Raw genomic sequence first — 15031 nt, 5'->3', positions numbered from 1 at the left:
ATTTTAAAGATGATGATTCTGGTAACGAGCTGTGTTGGTTTAGAGTAGAAGAAGAGGAAGAAAGAATGTATATCATGTGTACCGTACCCCCTACTTGGCTGCCATGCTCACTGCCCTGTCTTTTGTTGTGGTGTGCCTGAATCATATCTTACGTTTTCAACCTAACCTTGTTTATTTACAGTTCTCTTATTGAAACCCTGATATGGGGTCGTGGGTGCAAAAGGTGTGTATTCACATGGTTCAGAAAACAAGGAGAGACACTTTTGGCTGACCTTGGGCCCATCCAAACATTCTCGGTTCCCTTGAATTTATAAAACCTAGGCATCAGTCTGGCACTCGACAACATCTTTCACATTCAAGCCTCAGGGAATCTTGGTTTCAAATATGAGAACCAAATCTAACTATTCAATGCCTCGCAAACTATGGATCAATGACCAAATCAAACACCACAGCAAAGCAATCCAAACAAACACTAGGAAGCGTACGTATTTCAACTTTTCCGCTCCATCTAGCTTGCCAGCCAAACAACAGAAAGATCCCAAAACAAAAACAGCAGCAACTAGCTACACTACATAGCGCTTCCTCGTTTTATTATACTTTCTAAACAAAGGGGTTTGTGACAAATAAACAGAACCGTTTCCCTTTCCATTCTTATCCGTTCTCCCCTCCTTCCCGCCCACCCGGCATGAAAGATGCGCCCCAATTACAAAAAAAGAAAACAGAAGAACACGGCAGAGAAGAGACTGGATAGACATGGAAGGGTGCTATCTAGGTCCTCAAAATGAATTTTTATATCATGACGTTCATACTGACACATTTAAGCCTTGAACTCCTCGATACCGGCAGCCTCCCATTTGCCGGGGATGAGGGCAAGGGGCACGATACCGCTGACGTGCATCTCGGGGCCGAAGATCTTGGCCTGGAGGCCGAGTTCTTGTGTCGCGGCCTTCATGTTCTTAAGACCCTCCTGGTAGTTGGGGCCGGCACGACGGACCCAGATCTGGACGTTGTGCTCGTTGAGAGCCTTGGCGTACTCCCTGAGGGCCTTGATTACGCCCTTGAAGGTGGAGGCAACGTTGGTGAAGTTGGCAATACCACCACCGATGAACAGGACCTTGCCCTTGTCGCTCAATGGCGCACGGAGCATAAGGTCGAGGACAGTGCGGGCATAGTGGTAGGTCTGGGACTCGGTGGGAGCACCAGAGTACTCACCATAGTTGGCAAGCTCGTCGGCGAAACCAGCAGAGGCAATGGCATCGGCGTAGACGACGGAAGCACCACCACCAGCGACCAGAGTCCAGATTCTGCCGTTGGGGTTGAGGACGGTAAGCTTGAGGGATGCGCCAGTCTTCGCGTCAAGCTCAGCGATGTAAGCCTCCTCCTTGCTGAGCTCACGGCCGAAGGGAGCAGGGAACTCGATTGGGGGACCGGCATCAATGTTGACGGAACCGTTGGCTGATGATGGGGCAGTGATGCCGAGAGCAGCTGGCGATCTGGCAATGGCCCACTTCACACCGCACTCGAAGTCGGCAGTCTGATCGAGCTTGGCAGCCAAGTCCAAGAAGTGAACGCTGGCGGAGGTGGCATCCTCGTTGGGAATGACCACAAGGGGGTTGATCTCCATGTATGTGAACTGGCAGTCAACATAGACGGCATAGAGACGGACAACTAGGGTTTCTTGGTAAGCAGATGCACGGCAGATAAGTTCCCCCCCAAAAAAAAAAAAAGATAAACTTGTCAACTTACTGAAGTCAACCAGGACATTGTGAAGACCCTTGGGGATCTTCTTCAGGAGAGTAGCGGCAATCTCCTCGTTGGAGGGGAACTCGGAGAGATCCACGGGAATGAGGATCTTCTCGGCCTTCTCGTCGACATCACCAACATCAACACCGCCCTCGTGGGTGAAGAGAATCCAGTCGCCCTGATATCATGGTCAGTTATGGGTTTCTTTTTGGAGTTGCATCGGTGTTGAAGCGGCGTGCACAAGCAACAGGTGCAAGTGAGACTTTGATGGCGCCAGATCCACAGCATAACCTGGTTTAGCCTTCCGCTCGTCCGGCTCGGTAGCCTGTATCAGGCGGCCCGCAACGCCAGGACCGGCATGAACGATCGCTGCAGATTATAAACCCCCAGAAAATCCCGGTGTTTGCATTCTGGCTTTGTTTTCTTCATCTGCCATGCGATTTTTCAACATCCGCATCCTGCGTTGACAACACCACCCTCAACGATTTCCGATTGGCGATTGGGGTTTTGCCAAGCCTGGCTTCATTCAATTGGAGATGCACACAACCAACTTACATCGCGGACTGAGTTGATCTAAGGGATTCGTTAGCGCCAAATTCCTCCGTTACGAAACACACCAACCAGCACGCGCCACACTTACGTTGATATAGTATTCGGTGTTGGCGGGGTGAGGCACAAAGGGCTCGACCAGGAATTGGCGGAGGACACCCTCGACATGCTCAACCTGCTGTGTCTTGCCAGCACGCTCAGCGATCCACGCCTTCGCCTCGGGCCATGTCTTGTTGAGAGCGAGAAGACCGCTCTTTCCACGGCGCTTGATCAGCTGATCGGGCTTCGCAACGAACTTGGCATCCGACTGGAGGAGCCACGGGTATGTGACCTCAGCCTGGTCAAGAACGGTAGAGACGTCCTGGTCCTCGGGAAAGTGAAGAGAGGCGAGTCTAGGAGGGGGGTTGTGCTTGGTAGGGGGAGGGAGAGTGCTGGGCTTGATCACAGGGGCGCGAGTGAGGTGGTAGTTGATGATGGCCTTGCCATCGGCCTCGAGAATGCTTTTCGCCGACATGATGTGAGTTGTGTGGTTGTTCCTTTCGTCTTCTGTTTCTTGAGAGTTTGCAGTGGTCAGCTTTGTGGCCCGGTGAAAGTGAAGGAGGAGGATGATGATGATGGAGGCGGGAAACGCATTGAATGCGAGGGGTTGCTCACCTAAAGTTGATTGAGCTACCAAGCTTCTTCCCGAGTGGGTGGACTGGGCGAGTGCTCAAACGAGGGGCAATTCGTTAAAGGGATGAGGACACCGGGAGAGAGAGGACGAGATGGAGGAGAATGTCGAAAAAAGGAGAGTGATTTGGAAAACGAGCAGCAACTAACTTCTTTCACTTGTTGCTCTGGGCGGGCACGCAAGGGAATGGGACCGTCACTTCCTTGGGATTTGGGTTGGGGGGGATGGGCCAGAAAAAAGGTACCGATGTCCCGCCCGCCAAAAACAAGCCAAACCATTGGGGTTGGTGGGTTGAACCCAAGCGGGGCAATTGTCCTGGGGGCGGTCAAGGGACCCGAGGTACCAATACTTCGGTGACACCTCCAGCTCCCAAGCCTACCTAGCTAGCCCCGTCGAGGGGGGGACCCGACCGAACCCTGCATTCTGTCCATCCTGTCCTGTCTCTCCATCTCTCTCTCTCTCCCTCTCCTTTCTTTCCGCCCTCGTCACCTTGAGAACCAACCCTCAAATCACTGAACCTCGATGGTTTTGAGTTTCTGGATCCTGCGGGAGGCACACAGGCGGCGCAGAGCTACCTGACTGCGACGATAGTGGGGTTTCTCGTCGTGAATCTGAGGTGCTGTTCGTGCAATAGGTGTGCGCAGTAAGGTGCATACGATACGTCCCTGGCAATGCCCCAACTGCCATCCATATTCCATTCACCTCAGCGCATCTCGCCGAGGTCTGAGTCTCTGTCTGCGGCTGTGGATTCCCTGCATCACGGTGTCCGCAAGGCGGAGGGTGTTGGGGATCATCCGGCCCCGAACAGCAGCTCCCGTCCTCCTGGGGTCATCCTGTATCACGGGCTCCCGGGCTGACATCTTGTCCTGTCCTGTCTCGAGCCTGACGGTCTGACGGGTGTCTCTTTTCTTTTCTTTTCCTTTCCTCACGACAGCAGCAACAGGTGTTCTGCCATCAGCCTGCCATGTGTACACGTCCGGCTCGGTCGGCCCTTGGCCTGGTTCAATGTGTATGATTGTGTGTGGGTGCGTGGGTGCCTGTAAAAATTAGCTGGATCTTTTACGACCTTCTCCTGTCCCCGCCCGCCGTTGCCGATCGGGCCCCGGTCTCCATACCGTCTCCAGGTCAGATCAAAGTTGATCCCATCTCTCGAGAACGTGGGTTATGGAGAGCTTATGGAGGTTACCCCGCGCTGGCAAGTGTTCTCAGCACCGTGTTCAGCAGGCCATGCCTGTTGACCTTGACCTTGAAGGACTGTCTCATATGTTCCTCCCATCTTTGATCTCTCTCTGTCTCATCATGGGAGCACGGTCGATTGTTGATGATGATAAAGAACATTTTGGAAGAGTGTCGGGGGCTTGGTGCCAGCGAAGATCGGATCATGCTGTGGCTCTGGTGGCTCCGGGCCGCGCAGGTACCTGTACATGGGCCGCACCAGACCTTGCCAAGGGACGGCGGGGTCCACCCTCGACCGCCCGCTGTCAAAGTTCGCTGGTCAGAAAAGCGCAGGTCTGGCTGGAATTGGTGAAAGTCCGCTGGGCGATCGGACGTGATGCGACCAGGGGGTGCGAAAAAGAGTTGGGGAAACTGGCGGTGTTTGTTGGATGGTTGACCTGGTGGCGGTCCAATTAGCTGCAGCTAGCGCCCGCAACATTTCTTGGGATTCCAGCAAGCTAGCTGTCGCCAGGGCACTGCTTCACTAAACTGCGGAGCTCTCGCCCACCTCACGCCCTGCAGCTCTCGAGTAGCAGGTAAACCCCCCCCGAGAGCCCGTTCCCGTCAACGAGAGAGGGACACAAGGACCGACAAAAAACCTCCCACCCAAAATCCAACCCACCTCGGCCACCACCCACCTCTCCTCTCCATCTTTTCAGAGAATCACTTTCTCCTTTCTCTCCTTTTCTGTCCTTCTACATTTCCACCATCACCACCCTCACCCTCCTCCCTTCTCCCCTCCTTGCTGTTTTCTTTTTCTCTTGTTCCAAGACGGCAACAGAACCCACATCTTCACAGCCAGACAGACACAGAACCCACCATGTCTCCCGCTGCCTCCAACGGCACCAATGGTGCGAATGGTGCTTCCAACCCAACTGGCGGTCTGTCTGCCAACGACAACATTCGCAGATTCGCTGCCCCCAGCAGGCCACTGAGCCCTCTCCCCGCCCACGCTCTCTTCAACGACAAGACGAGATGCTTCGTCTACGGCATGCAGCCCCGCGCCGTGCAGGGCATGCTCGATTTCGACTTCATCTGCAAGCGGGCGACCCCCTCCGTCGCCGGCATCATCTACACATTCGGCGGCCAGTTCGTCAGCAAGATGTACTGGGGCACCAGCGAGACTCTTCTCCCGGTCTACCAGGAGGTGCCCAAGGCCATTTCCAAGCACCCCGATGTTGATGTCGTTGTCAACTTTGCTTCCTCCCGCTCAGTCTACCAGTCCACCATGGAGCTGATGGAGTACCCCCAGATCAAGACCATTGCCATCATTGCTGAGGGTGTCCCCGAGCGTGTAAGTGTTTTCGTCTCAGCAGCGATTGGTCGAGAGACTGACGGTTTGGCTTCCTCCAGCGTGCTCGTGAGATCGCCCACATTGCCAAGAAGAAGGGCGTCACCATTATCGGCCCTGCCACCGTCGGTGGCATCAAGCCCGGCTGCTTCAAGATTGGTAACACTGGTGGTATGATGGACAACATTGTTGCTTCCAAGCTCTACCGCAAGGGTTCCGTTGGCTACGTTTCCAAGTCCGGTGGCATGTCCAACGAGCTCAACAACATTATTGCCAACAACACGGATGGTGTCTACGAGGGTGTGGCCATTGGTGGTGATCGTTACCCCGGCACCACCTTCATTGACCACCTCTTGCGTTACCAGGCCGATCCTGGGTGCAAGATCCTCGTCCTCCTCGGTGAGGTCGGTGGTGTCGAGGAATACAAGGTCATTGATGCCGTCAAACAGGGCATCATTACCAAGCCCATTGTCGCGTGGGCTATCGGTACCTGCGCCAGCATGTTCAAGACTGAGGTTCAGTTCGGCCACGCTGGTGCCTTTGCCAATTCTCAGCTCGAAACTGCCAAGATGAAGAACGAGAGCATGAGGGAGGCCGGTTTCTACGTCCCCGAGACCTTCGAGGACATGCCCGCTCTCCTTAGGCAGGTGTACGAGAAGCTCGTCAAGGAGGGCACCATCAAGCCCCAGCCCGAGCCCGTTGTGCCCAAGATCCCCATCGATTACTCGTGGGCCCAGGAGCTTGGTCTCATCCGCAAGCCCGCTGCCTTCATTTCCACCATTTCCGATGACCGTGGCCAGGAACTCCTCTACGCTGGTATGCCCATCTCAGACGTGTTCAGGGAAGATATCGGTATCGGTGGTGTCATGTCTCTGCTGTGGTTCCGCCGCCGCCTCCCACCATACGCCTCCAAGTTCTTGGAGATGGTCCTCATGCTTACCGCTGACCACGGCCCCGCCGTGTCGGGTGCCATGAACACCATCATCACCACCCGTGCCGGTAAGGACCTGATCAGCGCTCTCGTCTCTGGTCTCCTCACCATCGGTTCTCGTTTCGGCGGTGCCCTTGACGGTGCCGCTGAGGAGTTCACCAAGGCCTTTGACAAGGGCCTCAGCCCCCGTGAGTTCGTCGACAGCATGCGCAAGGCGAACAAGCTCATTCCCGGTATTGGTCACCGTGTCAAGTCCCGCAACAACCCCGATTTGCGTGTGGAGCTCGTCAAGGAGTACGTCAAGGCCAAGTTCCCCAACCACAAGCTTCTCGACTATGCGCTCGCCGTCGAGACCGTCACCACCTCCAAGAAGGACAACCTCATTCTCAACGTCGATGGCTGCATTGCCGTCTGCTTCGTGGACCTGGTCAGAAACTGCGGTGCCTTCACCGCCGAGGAGGCCGAGGACTACCTCGGCATGGGTGTGCTCAACGGTCTCTTTGTTCTTGGTCGCAGCATTGGTCTTATTGCCCACTACCTCGATCAGAAGAGACTGCGCACTGGCCTCTACCGCCATCCTTGGGATGATATCACCTACCTTCTTCCTTCCCTCCAGCAGTCTGGTCCTCCAGGCGCCGAGGGCCGTGTTGAGGTGCAGATGTAAGCGGTTTTTGGGCATTGTTAGACAAATCAAAAGTTGGCGCGCAAACGGACATGGGTTTAGAGGAAACTACACGTTTTTTACGTCAACGAATGGAATTATTTGGTCATGATTTTTTTTTATTATTTTTTTTGAACTCTGTATTGTTCTGATGTCTTTTCGTCTTTTGTTTGCTATCCATGCAACATGTGGAAAAGATGCTAGACATTGGGGGGGTTGTGTACGGATGGGTGGTGGGGACGGTCATGGATGGGAAACCAAGGGATGGGATTTGAACACCTCTTGTTGTGATTTTTAAGTTACATAGCTAAGCACTTTAATGAAGATATGGAAGTGATTTGTTGCTGTACTTGGTTTACCGTGAGAGATTTTGTGCTTGTGGTGGTCCATGATTTTCGTCCGAAAGTGTATCTTCATGAATACCATCCCTGAGTGAATACCATCCCTCGGTGAACGGTTGCGCCAGGATACTCGAGATGGCAATTCCCAAGCAAGCTGCGAGTCAATTCCGTCCCTGCTTCTTGTGACTATTTGGAAGAGTGGGACATGCACAGTACCTCTGTCCTCCGACATGCATGGTGATCAGATGGGGACCTGCTGTGTTGGACATGATGCCCGTCATCCCGCAGTGCCTTGCCTCGTGGTATGCAGCTCCGGTGTCATGATAGTCACTGCCTGCCCACATGGGACCAGGGTGAGCTTCACATTGCTTCTTATCTTGACTATGTTCTCGGGCTGTTCCTGCAGCTTGCATTGCATCGGGGTCCAACATTCAGGAGGTACATCCTCCACATGGCGAACTAGGGGATTATAATGAAAGAGGAATGTGTGTCGAGATGTTTTACATTTTGTTGCTATGGTGGTGAGTGAAGTTGCATCTCATGTACGCCAAGGTTCTGGAAACGCAGTGAAGATGCTTGCTCGAGAAAGGTTGAGGCTAGTGATGTAGTATTTGGAATTGGCTTTTGACGATGCGGGTGAGCGGCCTTCTTGGCTTTGGGATGGCGCCCTCGATCAAGGATATCAAGATCGTGGGGGTCTCTGTCTCCCTTATTCTGTGTAGAATTTGGAATTCTGGACTTCAACTTTCCCCATTCTGTTCAATCATTGCGAACACATCGCCAAGTTGATACCCACGATTCTGATGTCGATAAGTGGTGATGTTACAATGGCGGGGGTCGTTTGAGAGCTCACCTCCTATGCATGGATAGATTTCCGGGCTGGAACTACTGTCCACTGACAAATGTTGAAATGCCGGCTTGGACGGCCAGACAGACAGACAAACAAACAAACAGACAGACAGACGAGCTGTTGCCAATTTTGGCGGTTAGGATTTGGCTTGGATGAATGTTTCCCCCCCCCCCCCTCCTCGCATCCAGGTGGAACCGCAAGCTTTCCTTGGGTTGTTGGTTGTTCCAGGGTATCATGTTGAATGGAACCTGCGGAGTTGTGCTTTGTGTCAAAACAACTCGAAAGTAGCTGTACATACCAATGTACTGGTACTTTGTCGTCGGCTTCAAAGTTACCTACCCGCAAAGGAGCTGAATCGCCGAACTGCCCGGGGGACGGGAATGCTGGTGATGGTGGTGGTTGGTGGGTGGATGTGTACTCCGTGTAACCCAAGCCCCATGGATTTCCTCACCATTCTCTGATCGTTGCAAATCTAATCTCATTCTCCTCATCCTCAGCATTGCTAAAAAGTCCTCGGCTCGGTCGGGTCGGAAGCATCTGACATCCGTACCATCCTCAATGACGGAGCTCCCGGCGGCGGTGTCAAGTCATTTCAAGCTGGGCACCTTGAGAACTTGGAAGCGGGAGCTATAGTGGGGAACGTTGAACCCCACCAAAAGCTCCGGTCCCAAAAAGGCGGAAAAGCCCGGCAGAATTTCTTCCGTGGTTTTGAGTTTGGGCGGCTCCGGGGTTGGGGTTGGACTGGGATGGGTAGGCCTTGGCATGAATCGCTGATTGACCCAGCTATCGCGACTGTTTTGCTGCCGACTCCGAAGATTGTCAGTTCGTCAACGAAGGTCCGAAGAGATAGTAAATCACACGAGTCGAGTCGGAGATTGGGTTCGCGCCGCTGGTCGATAGCTTGCTGAGAAGGAGAAGAAGGGAAAAAGGAGATAACAAAAAGGTTTGTTCTTGTCCTCGTCGAGCAGCCGACTTTTTGATTCCCCAGATCTGGAGGGGGATTCACGCCTCGGAGAGAACACCCTACCAATTTCCCCTCCCGTTCAGAACGCAAGCTAACCCCCTCCCAGCTCCCACAACCACCACAGCCACACATCCCACCGCCATCATGTCCTACTTCCGCATAACCCTCCACCGCTCAGCCATCGGCCTCCCCCAGCGCACCCGCGACGTGTTATCTGCTCTCGGCCTCCACAAGCGCTCCCAGACCGTCTACCACCCCGTCGAGCCCCAATTCGCAGGCATGATCATGAAAGTGAAAGAACTCGTCAAAGTCGCCGAGGTCGACCGCAAGCTGGAAAAGTGGGAGGTCAAGGCTGAGAGGAGACCCGACAGCGGCTTCTACTTGGAAAAAATGGTGCCGAGGATGGAGGATGGGGGGCAAAAGGTTGGGTCGAGGGTTTTGGCTAGCCTTCGGGGGGAGGAGGGCGGGGAGATGACAGTTGAGGGGGTTAGGACTGAGGGGGGTGGACAGGTTAGATTATGAATGGGGGATGAAAGGGGGAGGAAAGAGGGAAGGGAAGGGAAGGGAAGGGAAAGGGAAGGGAATGTATGATATTGTTGGGGGATACCAAAAGGGAAATAAAGGAAAATGAACGCATGACAATACCGCTCGAATTCGTGATGTCGGAGTTGGAGGTGAGAAGAGAGTTCACCAAATGGGTGCTCTCCAGAGATGCCATCAACACATTGACACATTACCAACTCGTATACCTAACCTCTCTTCAACCCCCAAAGAGACCAGTAAAAACCACATCAAAACCACAAGCAAAAGCCAGCACAAAGCACGTCACATCACCATCACCACACCCCAACAAATAATAATTGAGAACAATCTCTTAGTATTCGCCTCTTCCCTACCCATCTAAAAAAAAAAATTTCCAAGAACCCTGAAAGCCACAGCAAGTTTTCCCAAGTAAGTCCAAGCACACCCTTGTGCCCTCCTTGTCCACCAACCATAGCTTCCCTGGCTCCTATCAAATGCTTCTTTCTGAGTGAATGAAACCGAGACCTTTCCCTCTGATTTACCTGTCGAAAACGAAAAACTGGCCTTGTTTTTGCCCCACGGCTTGCTTGCCCAGTCATGATGAGCTGATGATTACCTGGATCCTAAAAGTGTACAATAGTCGAAAACAAGAAAAAAGAAAGAAAAAGAAAAAGAAAAAAAGACAACCCTCCCCAGAGAACCACCCAGTTGATATCAGTCCTAACCCCCCTTGAACAACGGAAAAATGAAGCCCAGAGAGAAAAAGGAAGAACATGTCGCTTGGTGAAAATAAAAATTCGGGCTTTTGGGTTGTGCAGTGTGTAGAAGACGTTGTGGTGTGCAGTGTGATGAATTGATTGACGAAGAAGTCTTTCCCTCTCTACCTCTCTCTTCTTCCCTGACCATCCTAGTCGCATCTAACCAGAGTGGCAGATCTTTCGGATATTAATCAAGGAAAAAGAGCGGCCAAGCTACACCGAAGTGAAGCAGATATGTCCAGAGGAATTTGTGGAGGAGGAAAAACTCAAGTTTGTGTGGTGATACAGTAGATGTGGCTGATGTCGAAATCGAGATGGTGACTTTGATAAGTGATGAAGAGTGAACAAGGCTTTTGCCCGTGGGTGGCAAGTAAAACACCAAAGAAAAAGCCGATGTCGGTTGCTGATACCCTCACTCAAGTGGATAACCCGACGACTGCCTCTTCAGCCGTATCCATCGCTGTCATGCCAGACGCTTGCACCTCTGCATCGCAATCATCTAATCCGATGAGTCGGGCGAGCTGAGCTCCGACAGGGTCGACGACGCCGCGCTAGGGGATGCAAGAGGAGGAGCATTATCCTAAGTGCTCTTCGCCGCATCCACGTAGTCATTGCCGGGCTGCTCGTACTCGTTGACGAAGTAGCGAGAATGCTGACGGGAGAACCACTTTGTGAACGTCTCCAGCTCGTCGCGGAGGCGGTTGACGGACTGCTGATCCATGTTGGTCTGCGCGATAAGCTCGGGAAGCGAGACTGCATACGGGATATGGTTAGCACGCTCCTCAATTGTGCAGGAGTGTAGGAAGAAAACATACCAAGGAGACGAGTCAGGTGCTCAGCACCGTAGGTGTCGCTGGCACAAGTGTGGTTGGGGTCGGATGAGTTCCACAACTGGTGCATCTCATGGTATTGGCCACGCTCGAATCTACGATATCAGTCAGTCGACGGCCTACCAAAAGAGCTCAAAGAACGACATGCCTGTAGAGCAGAATGCGGCCCAAGCAGCGATCAAAGTACTCGCGGAGACCCGAAACAGTCTCGTCCAAGATGTCATAGGCAGATGAACCCTCCTCACGGTGAGGGCGCTCGTAGGCGAGATAGTCGTCCAGAATCTCGTTGACGGGATGAGCGTGGGGCAGGGGCACCAGCTGCTGGTTCTTGGTGACGTTCTCCCAGTCATCGACCAAGAGAGCCTTCATGTGGTCGGGGAGAGGGATATTGATCGAGGGGCGGTTGTGGAAGTTGTCCTCCTATGTAACATGTTAGCTTGCTGTATATTTCAGAAATCAAACCAAACCAAAGAAGCGCCCTGCCACTGGACACAGGATGTGCTATCAATCTACTCGGATCGATAGTTTGGAAGAATGATAAAGAAAAAGCTAAAGGTTGTATCCTCCCAACGCTTGTGTCGAAGGTAGTCGTCATGACAGTTAGAAACATACAGAATCGGGAATCAACCGATAAGCCCTGGGGGCCAACACCTTGTCCGAAGAGATAAACCAGCCACGAGGAACAGCAAAAACTCGCTCAAAGGCAAGCGGGGAGGTGTCCTCGCTAGCCTCGTCGACTACTTCCCCGCAGGACAGAATGAACTGCTGGATGTTGAACACCATCCTCTGGAGCTTGCAATGAAAAACTCGGGTCGCTTGTTCGAACTTCAAGAGGGTGTCGGCAGCACCAGGCTGCCCAGACTTGAAGTGAGGCACCCGGTCCGGGTATCGAACCTCGGCAGGGAGTCCGGCGAGGGGGGGGTTGAAGCTGGGGTCGATATACTCCCAGTTACGCTCAATCTGCGCCATCGCCTGTGGGAGTACGCCCTGCTGTCTGGCCTTGAGAATCTTGGGGTGATTGATGCCAATCTTACCCTTGTCGGAGCGCTGAGACTTCATCACGTAGCGATCATCAAAATTGATGCGGCCGTTTTTAACATAGACCGAAGTCGCAGGGGTTGGAAGCACAGTAAGGTTGTCGTGCAAGTCGGCTTCAGCAGCGTACCGCGCAAGCTTTTCCTCAATTGTCTCGTCTTCCTTTGGCTGGATCATCTTTGCTTTGGTGGCTCGAGTGACTCGAGTGGTTGGGGCAGGCCGAGGAGGGACGACGCGAGTTGATCTTCGAAGAGGAGGCATTGCAGCACCGGATCACGACAATTTGTAGATATTTGTACGTGTGTTTGAAAATTGCTCCTTTCGCCGAGATGTGTCGATGTCGTGGTCCTGCGACTGAGGGTATTGTGGTGGGAAAAGGTCCGCAACGCCGAGATTGGAGATTGGTGGGTGTGAATTGTTCAAGAAGATGTAGTCGGCGAGGGCTGGCTTGAAACGGCTGGACAGTCGCAGAGGGAGCAACGCCATGTTACTATTGTGTGCGGTGCTGAACGCGGGTCCTATTGTGAGAACGCCAGAGAGTGACCCTCCTTATTCACCCACAGTCGAATGTTGTTGCTCTGATCCCCCCGGCCCAGTGTTGATTCACCAAATCTCTTTCGTCCCAACTCCAAGTGATACCTCCAATTTATGCTTCAAAAGTGATGTCCCGGGCAGTCGACCACCCATGAAAGCTCTCCTCCAGAATTCAAGATATTGTGTTTCAAGAGGCAGATGGTTGTGTGTGTAAAATGCAAAAAGGAAGGCACCCGGCCCGACTGTGTCGCAGAAAGACAAACAATGTAAGCAAATGCAAATGCCAACTCACCTGTTCAAGATCATAATCACGAGCACGTCTCTGATTGCCTCGCCCGCTGGCCGTTGTCGCCCCCTGCTGGGTACGCTCCTCACTGCCACGAGCAGAACTCATGTCGGAACCACCGGTGCGAGCAGCAGTCGTTCCCTTCTTAGGTCCCTTCGATTTGCCGGACTGGAGGTTCTTGTACTGGGCCATGAGTTGCGAAGCCAGCTCCTTGTTCTCGTCTGTGAATTTGCGAACGCGGTCCTGCGGGACCCAGTCATCCCAGCTGGACTTCCAGCCCTTGTAGTGGATTTTGTACTGCCAGCCGTCACTATTGTCGGCGGCCTGAACGTCGAGGATTTTGGCCTCGTACAGCATCTCCATGTGGAAGCAGAGGACCCGCTCATCCTTGACAAAGGGAGCCTGGGTGGCTTTGGATGGAGCCATCATGCAAAATTCTAGTTTTCCTTTTGCGCCAGAGGTCTTGATCGCATCAAAAATCTCGATAGACAACTAAATAGGCATCAATAAAAATGAATGAAGCGACCAGTGAGATTCATCAAGGGGTGTGGTTACCGTCTCGCTCTCTTTCTCTCTCTTTCTCTCTCTCTCTCTCGACAAAAAAAAAGTCGACGACTAAGCAGCCCAGAAAATGCTCGGCGGTGAGGAGAGCAAGTCGAAAACACGCAGTATCTGCGGGTCCTTGGTTAGAGTTTGTGAGATCTCGGCGTCGGCTGTTTGTCGACGATAAGTGAATGAAAAGTCAGGAAGATTTGGGTGTTTGGCTCTTGACAACAGTCAGGGATGGGAGTTGATAGATAGGAACCAAGGATCTCTGAGAGCACGGATCACGGGAACACGCGAAGCAGCAACCCCCCTAGCGCCTCTCAGCGACTTCCTTCAGCCTGCAGCAAGCCACTTTACGCGTCATTCAAACTCATATCCATGCTTCTACAACAGTCCAACTCATTCGATACTGACATAGACTCATCCCTCCATCTATCCACCTTACAACCTCTCATCAAACACAACATTCCCAGCTGCCAACCTCACACCAATCACCACCCACCATCTCACTCATCAATCTCGTTCATCATCTCACTCATCATCTCACTCATCATCCCACTCATCATCTCACTCATCATCCCACTCATCATCTCACCACCACACATCTCACAAACAAAGACAAAAAATGCCCCCCATCTCCGAAACCACCATCCTAACAAACTACCTCCTCATCCCCGCCCAACTCCCCGCCATCATCTCTCTCCAAGAATTCACCTCCCTCTTCCCCAAACCCATGCAACACTCTCCCCATATCCGCACCCTCTACCGCGACCTCCAATCCCAACGCAACACCCTCCTCGACACCATATCCGAAGAAATCTCGTCCCAAGCCCGTCAAGGCAAAGCCCTGCGGCGCCACGTCCTAAAAGCCGGGCGTGAAGCCCAAGCTCAAGCACAAGAGCAAGACGACGAGATTGACATTGAAAGAATGGTTAGTTTCACCTCCCCCCCACCCCCAAACACATACAATAACTAACCGGCCCCCCCTCCTCCAAAAAAGCTGGGTACCCTCCCCCCCTCCCAAAACAAAAACCACACCCTCCAATCCATTCTCCCCTCCCTCCAGGACGCCATCTCCGAACTCGAATCCCAGCTCCAGCTCCTCCAATCCGAGGAAGCCTCCCTGCTGGCGTCCGTCCAGAAAACTGTCGGCGACCTCAGCGATCTCCGCTACGGCCGTCTGGCAAACCCCAAACTGCCCGAGCAGGTCTTGGAGGGCTTGCAAGGGCTGCAAGAGACGTGCAAAGACAAGAACCGATCATGAATTTTTGAAGAACAAGTTTCTCTACATATTTCGAAGATGAG

The 15031-nt window shown here is 52.9% G+C and overlaps 5 protein-coding genes across 5 annotated transcripts; 3 read left to right on the top strand and 2 right to left on the bottom strand.

The window, feature by feature from the left end:
• Window positions 1-333: 333 nt before the first annotated feature.
• acl2 (beta subunit of ATP citrate lyase) lies at window positions 334-4598 on the bottom strand. The gene is made up of 5 exons (XM_062911382.1): window positions 2947-4598; window positions 2384-2844; window positions 2299-2316; window positions 1747-1921; window positions 334-1668 (listed from the first exon to the last, which is right to left on the bottom strand). The coding sequence occupies exons 2-5, from the start codon at window positions 2804-2806 to the stop codon at window positions 818-820; spliced, it is 1467 nt and encodes a 488-aa protein (XP_062767409.1). The 5' UTR covers window positions 2807-2844; window positions 2947-4598; the 3' UTR covers window positions 334-817.
• On the top strand, window positions 3863-7425 carry acl1 (ATP citrate lyase subunit 1). The gene is made up of 2 exons (XM_062911381.1): window positions 3863-5471; window positions 5531-7425. The coding sequence occupies exons 1-2, from the start codon at window positions 4998-5000 to the stop codon at window positions 7061-7063; spliced, it is 2007 nt and encodes a 668-aa protein (XP_062767408.1). The 5' UTR covers window positions 3863-4997; the 3' UTR covers window positions 7064-7425.
• A 1934-nt stretch (window positions 7426-9359) lies between these two features.
• On the top strand, window positions 9360-9737 carry MRPL33 (39S ribosomal protein L33, mitochondrial; the record flags this gene model as incomplete). The annotated part of the gene is made up of 1 exon (XM_062911380.1): window positions 9360-9737. The coding sequence occupies one exon, from the start codon at window positions 9360-9362 to the stop codon at window positions 9735-9737; it is 378 nt and encodes a 125-aa protein (XP_062767407.1).
• A 1338-nt stretch (window positions 9738-11075) lies between these two features.
• EAF3 (Esa1p-associated factor) lies at window positions 11076-11694 on the bottom strand (the record flags this gene model as incomplete). The annotated part of the gene is made up of 3 exons (XM_062911379.1): window positions 11076-11248; window positions 11311-11420; window positions 11474-11694. 3 exons carry the CDS (start codon window positions 11692-11694, stop codon window positions 11076-11078), a joined length of 504 nt encoding a protein of 167 aa, XP_062767406.1.
• A 2657-nt stretch (window positions 11695-14351) lies between these two features.
• QC763_309265 (uncharacterized protein) lies at window positions 14352-14990 on the top strand (the record flags this gene model as incomplete). Its single annotated transcript, XM_062911378.1, has 2 exons — window positions 14352-14657; window positions 14727-14990. The coding sequence occupies 2 exons, from the start codon at window positions 14352-14354 to the stop codon at window positions 14988-14990; spliced, it is 570 nt and encodes a 189-aa protein (XP_062767405.1).
• Between the last annotated feature and the right edge of the window lie 41 nt (window positions 14991-15031).

The sequence above is a fragment of the Podospora pseudopauciseta genome, chromosome 3 (genome assembly GCF_035222475.1).
Source record: "Podospora pseudopauciseta strain CBS 411.78 chromosome 3, whole genome shotgun sequence".
NCBI classification, from domain to species: Eukaryota; Fungi; Ascomycota; class Sordariomycetes; order Sordariales; family Podosporaceae; genus Podospora; species Podospora pseudopauciseta.
Note: the sequence above shows the minus strand (reverse complement) of the source record. Positions and strands in the feature narration are given on the sequence as shown.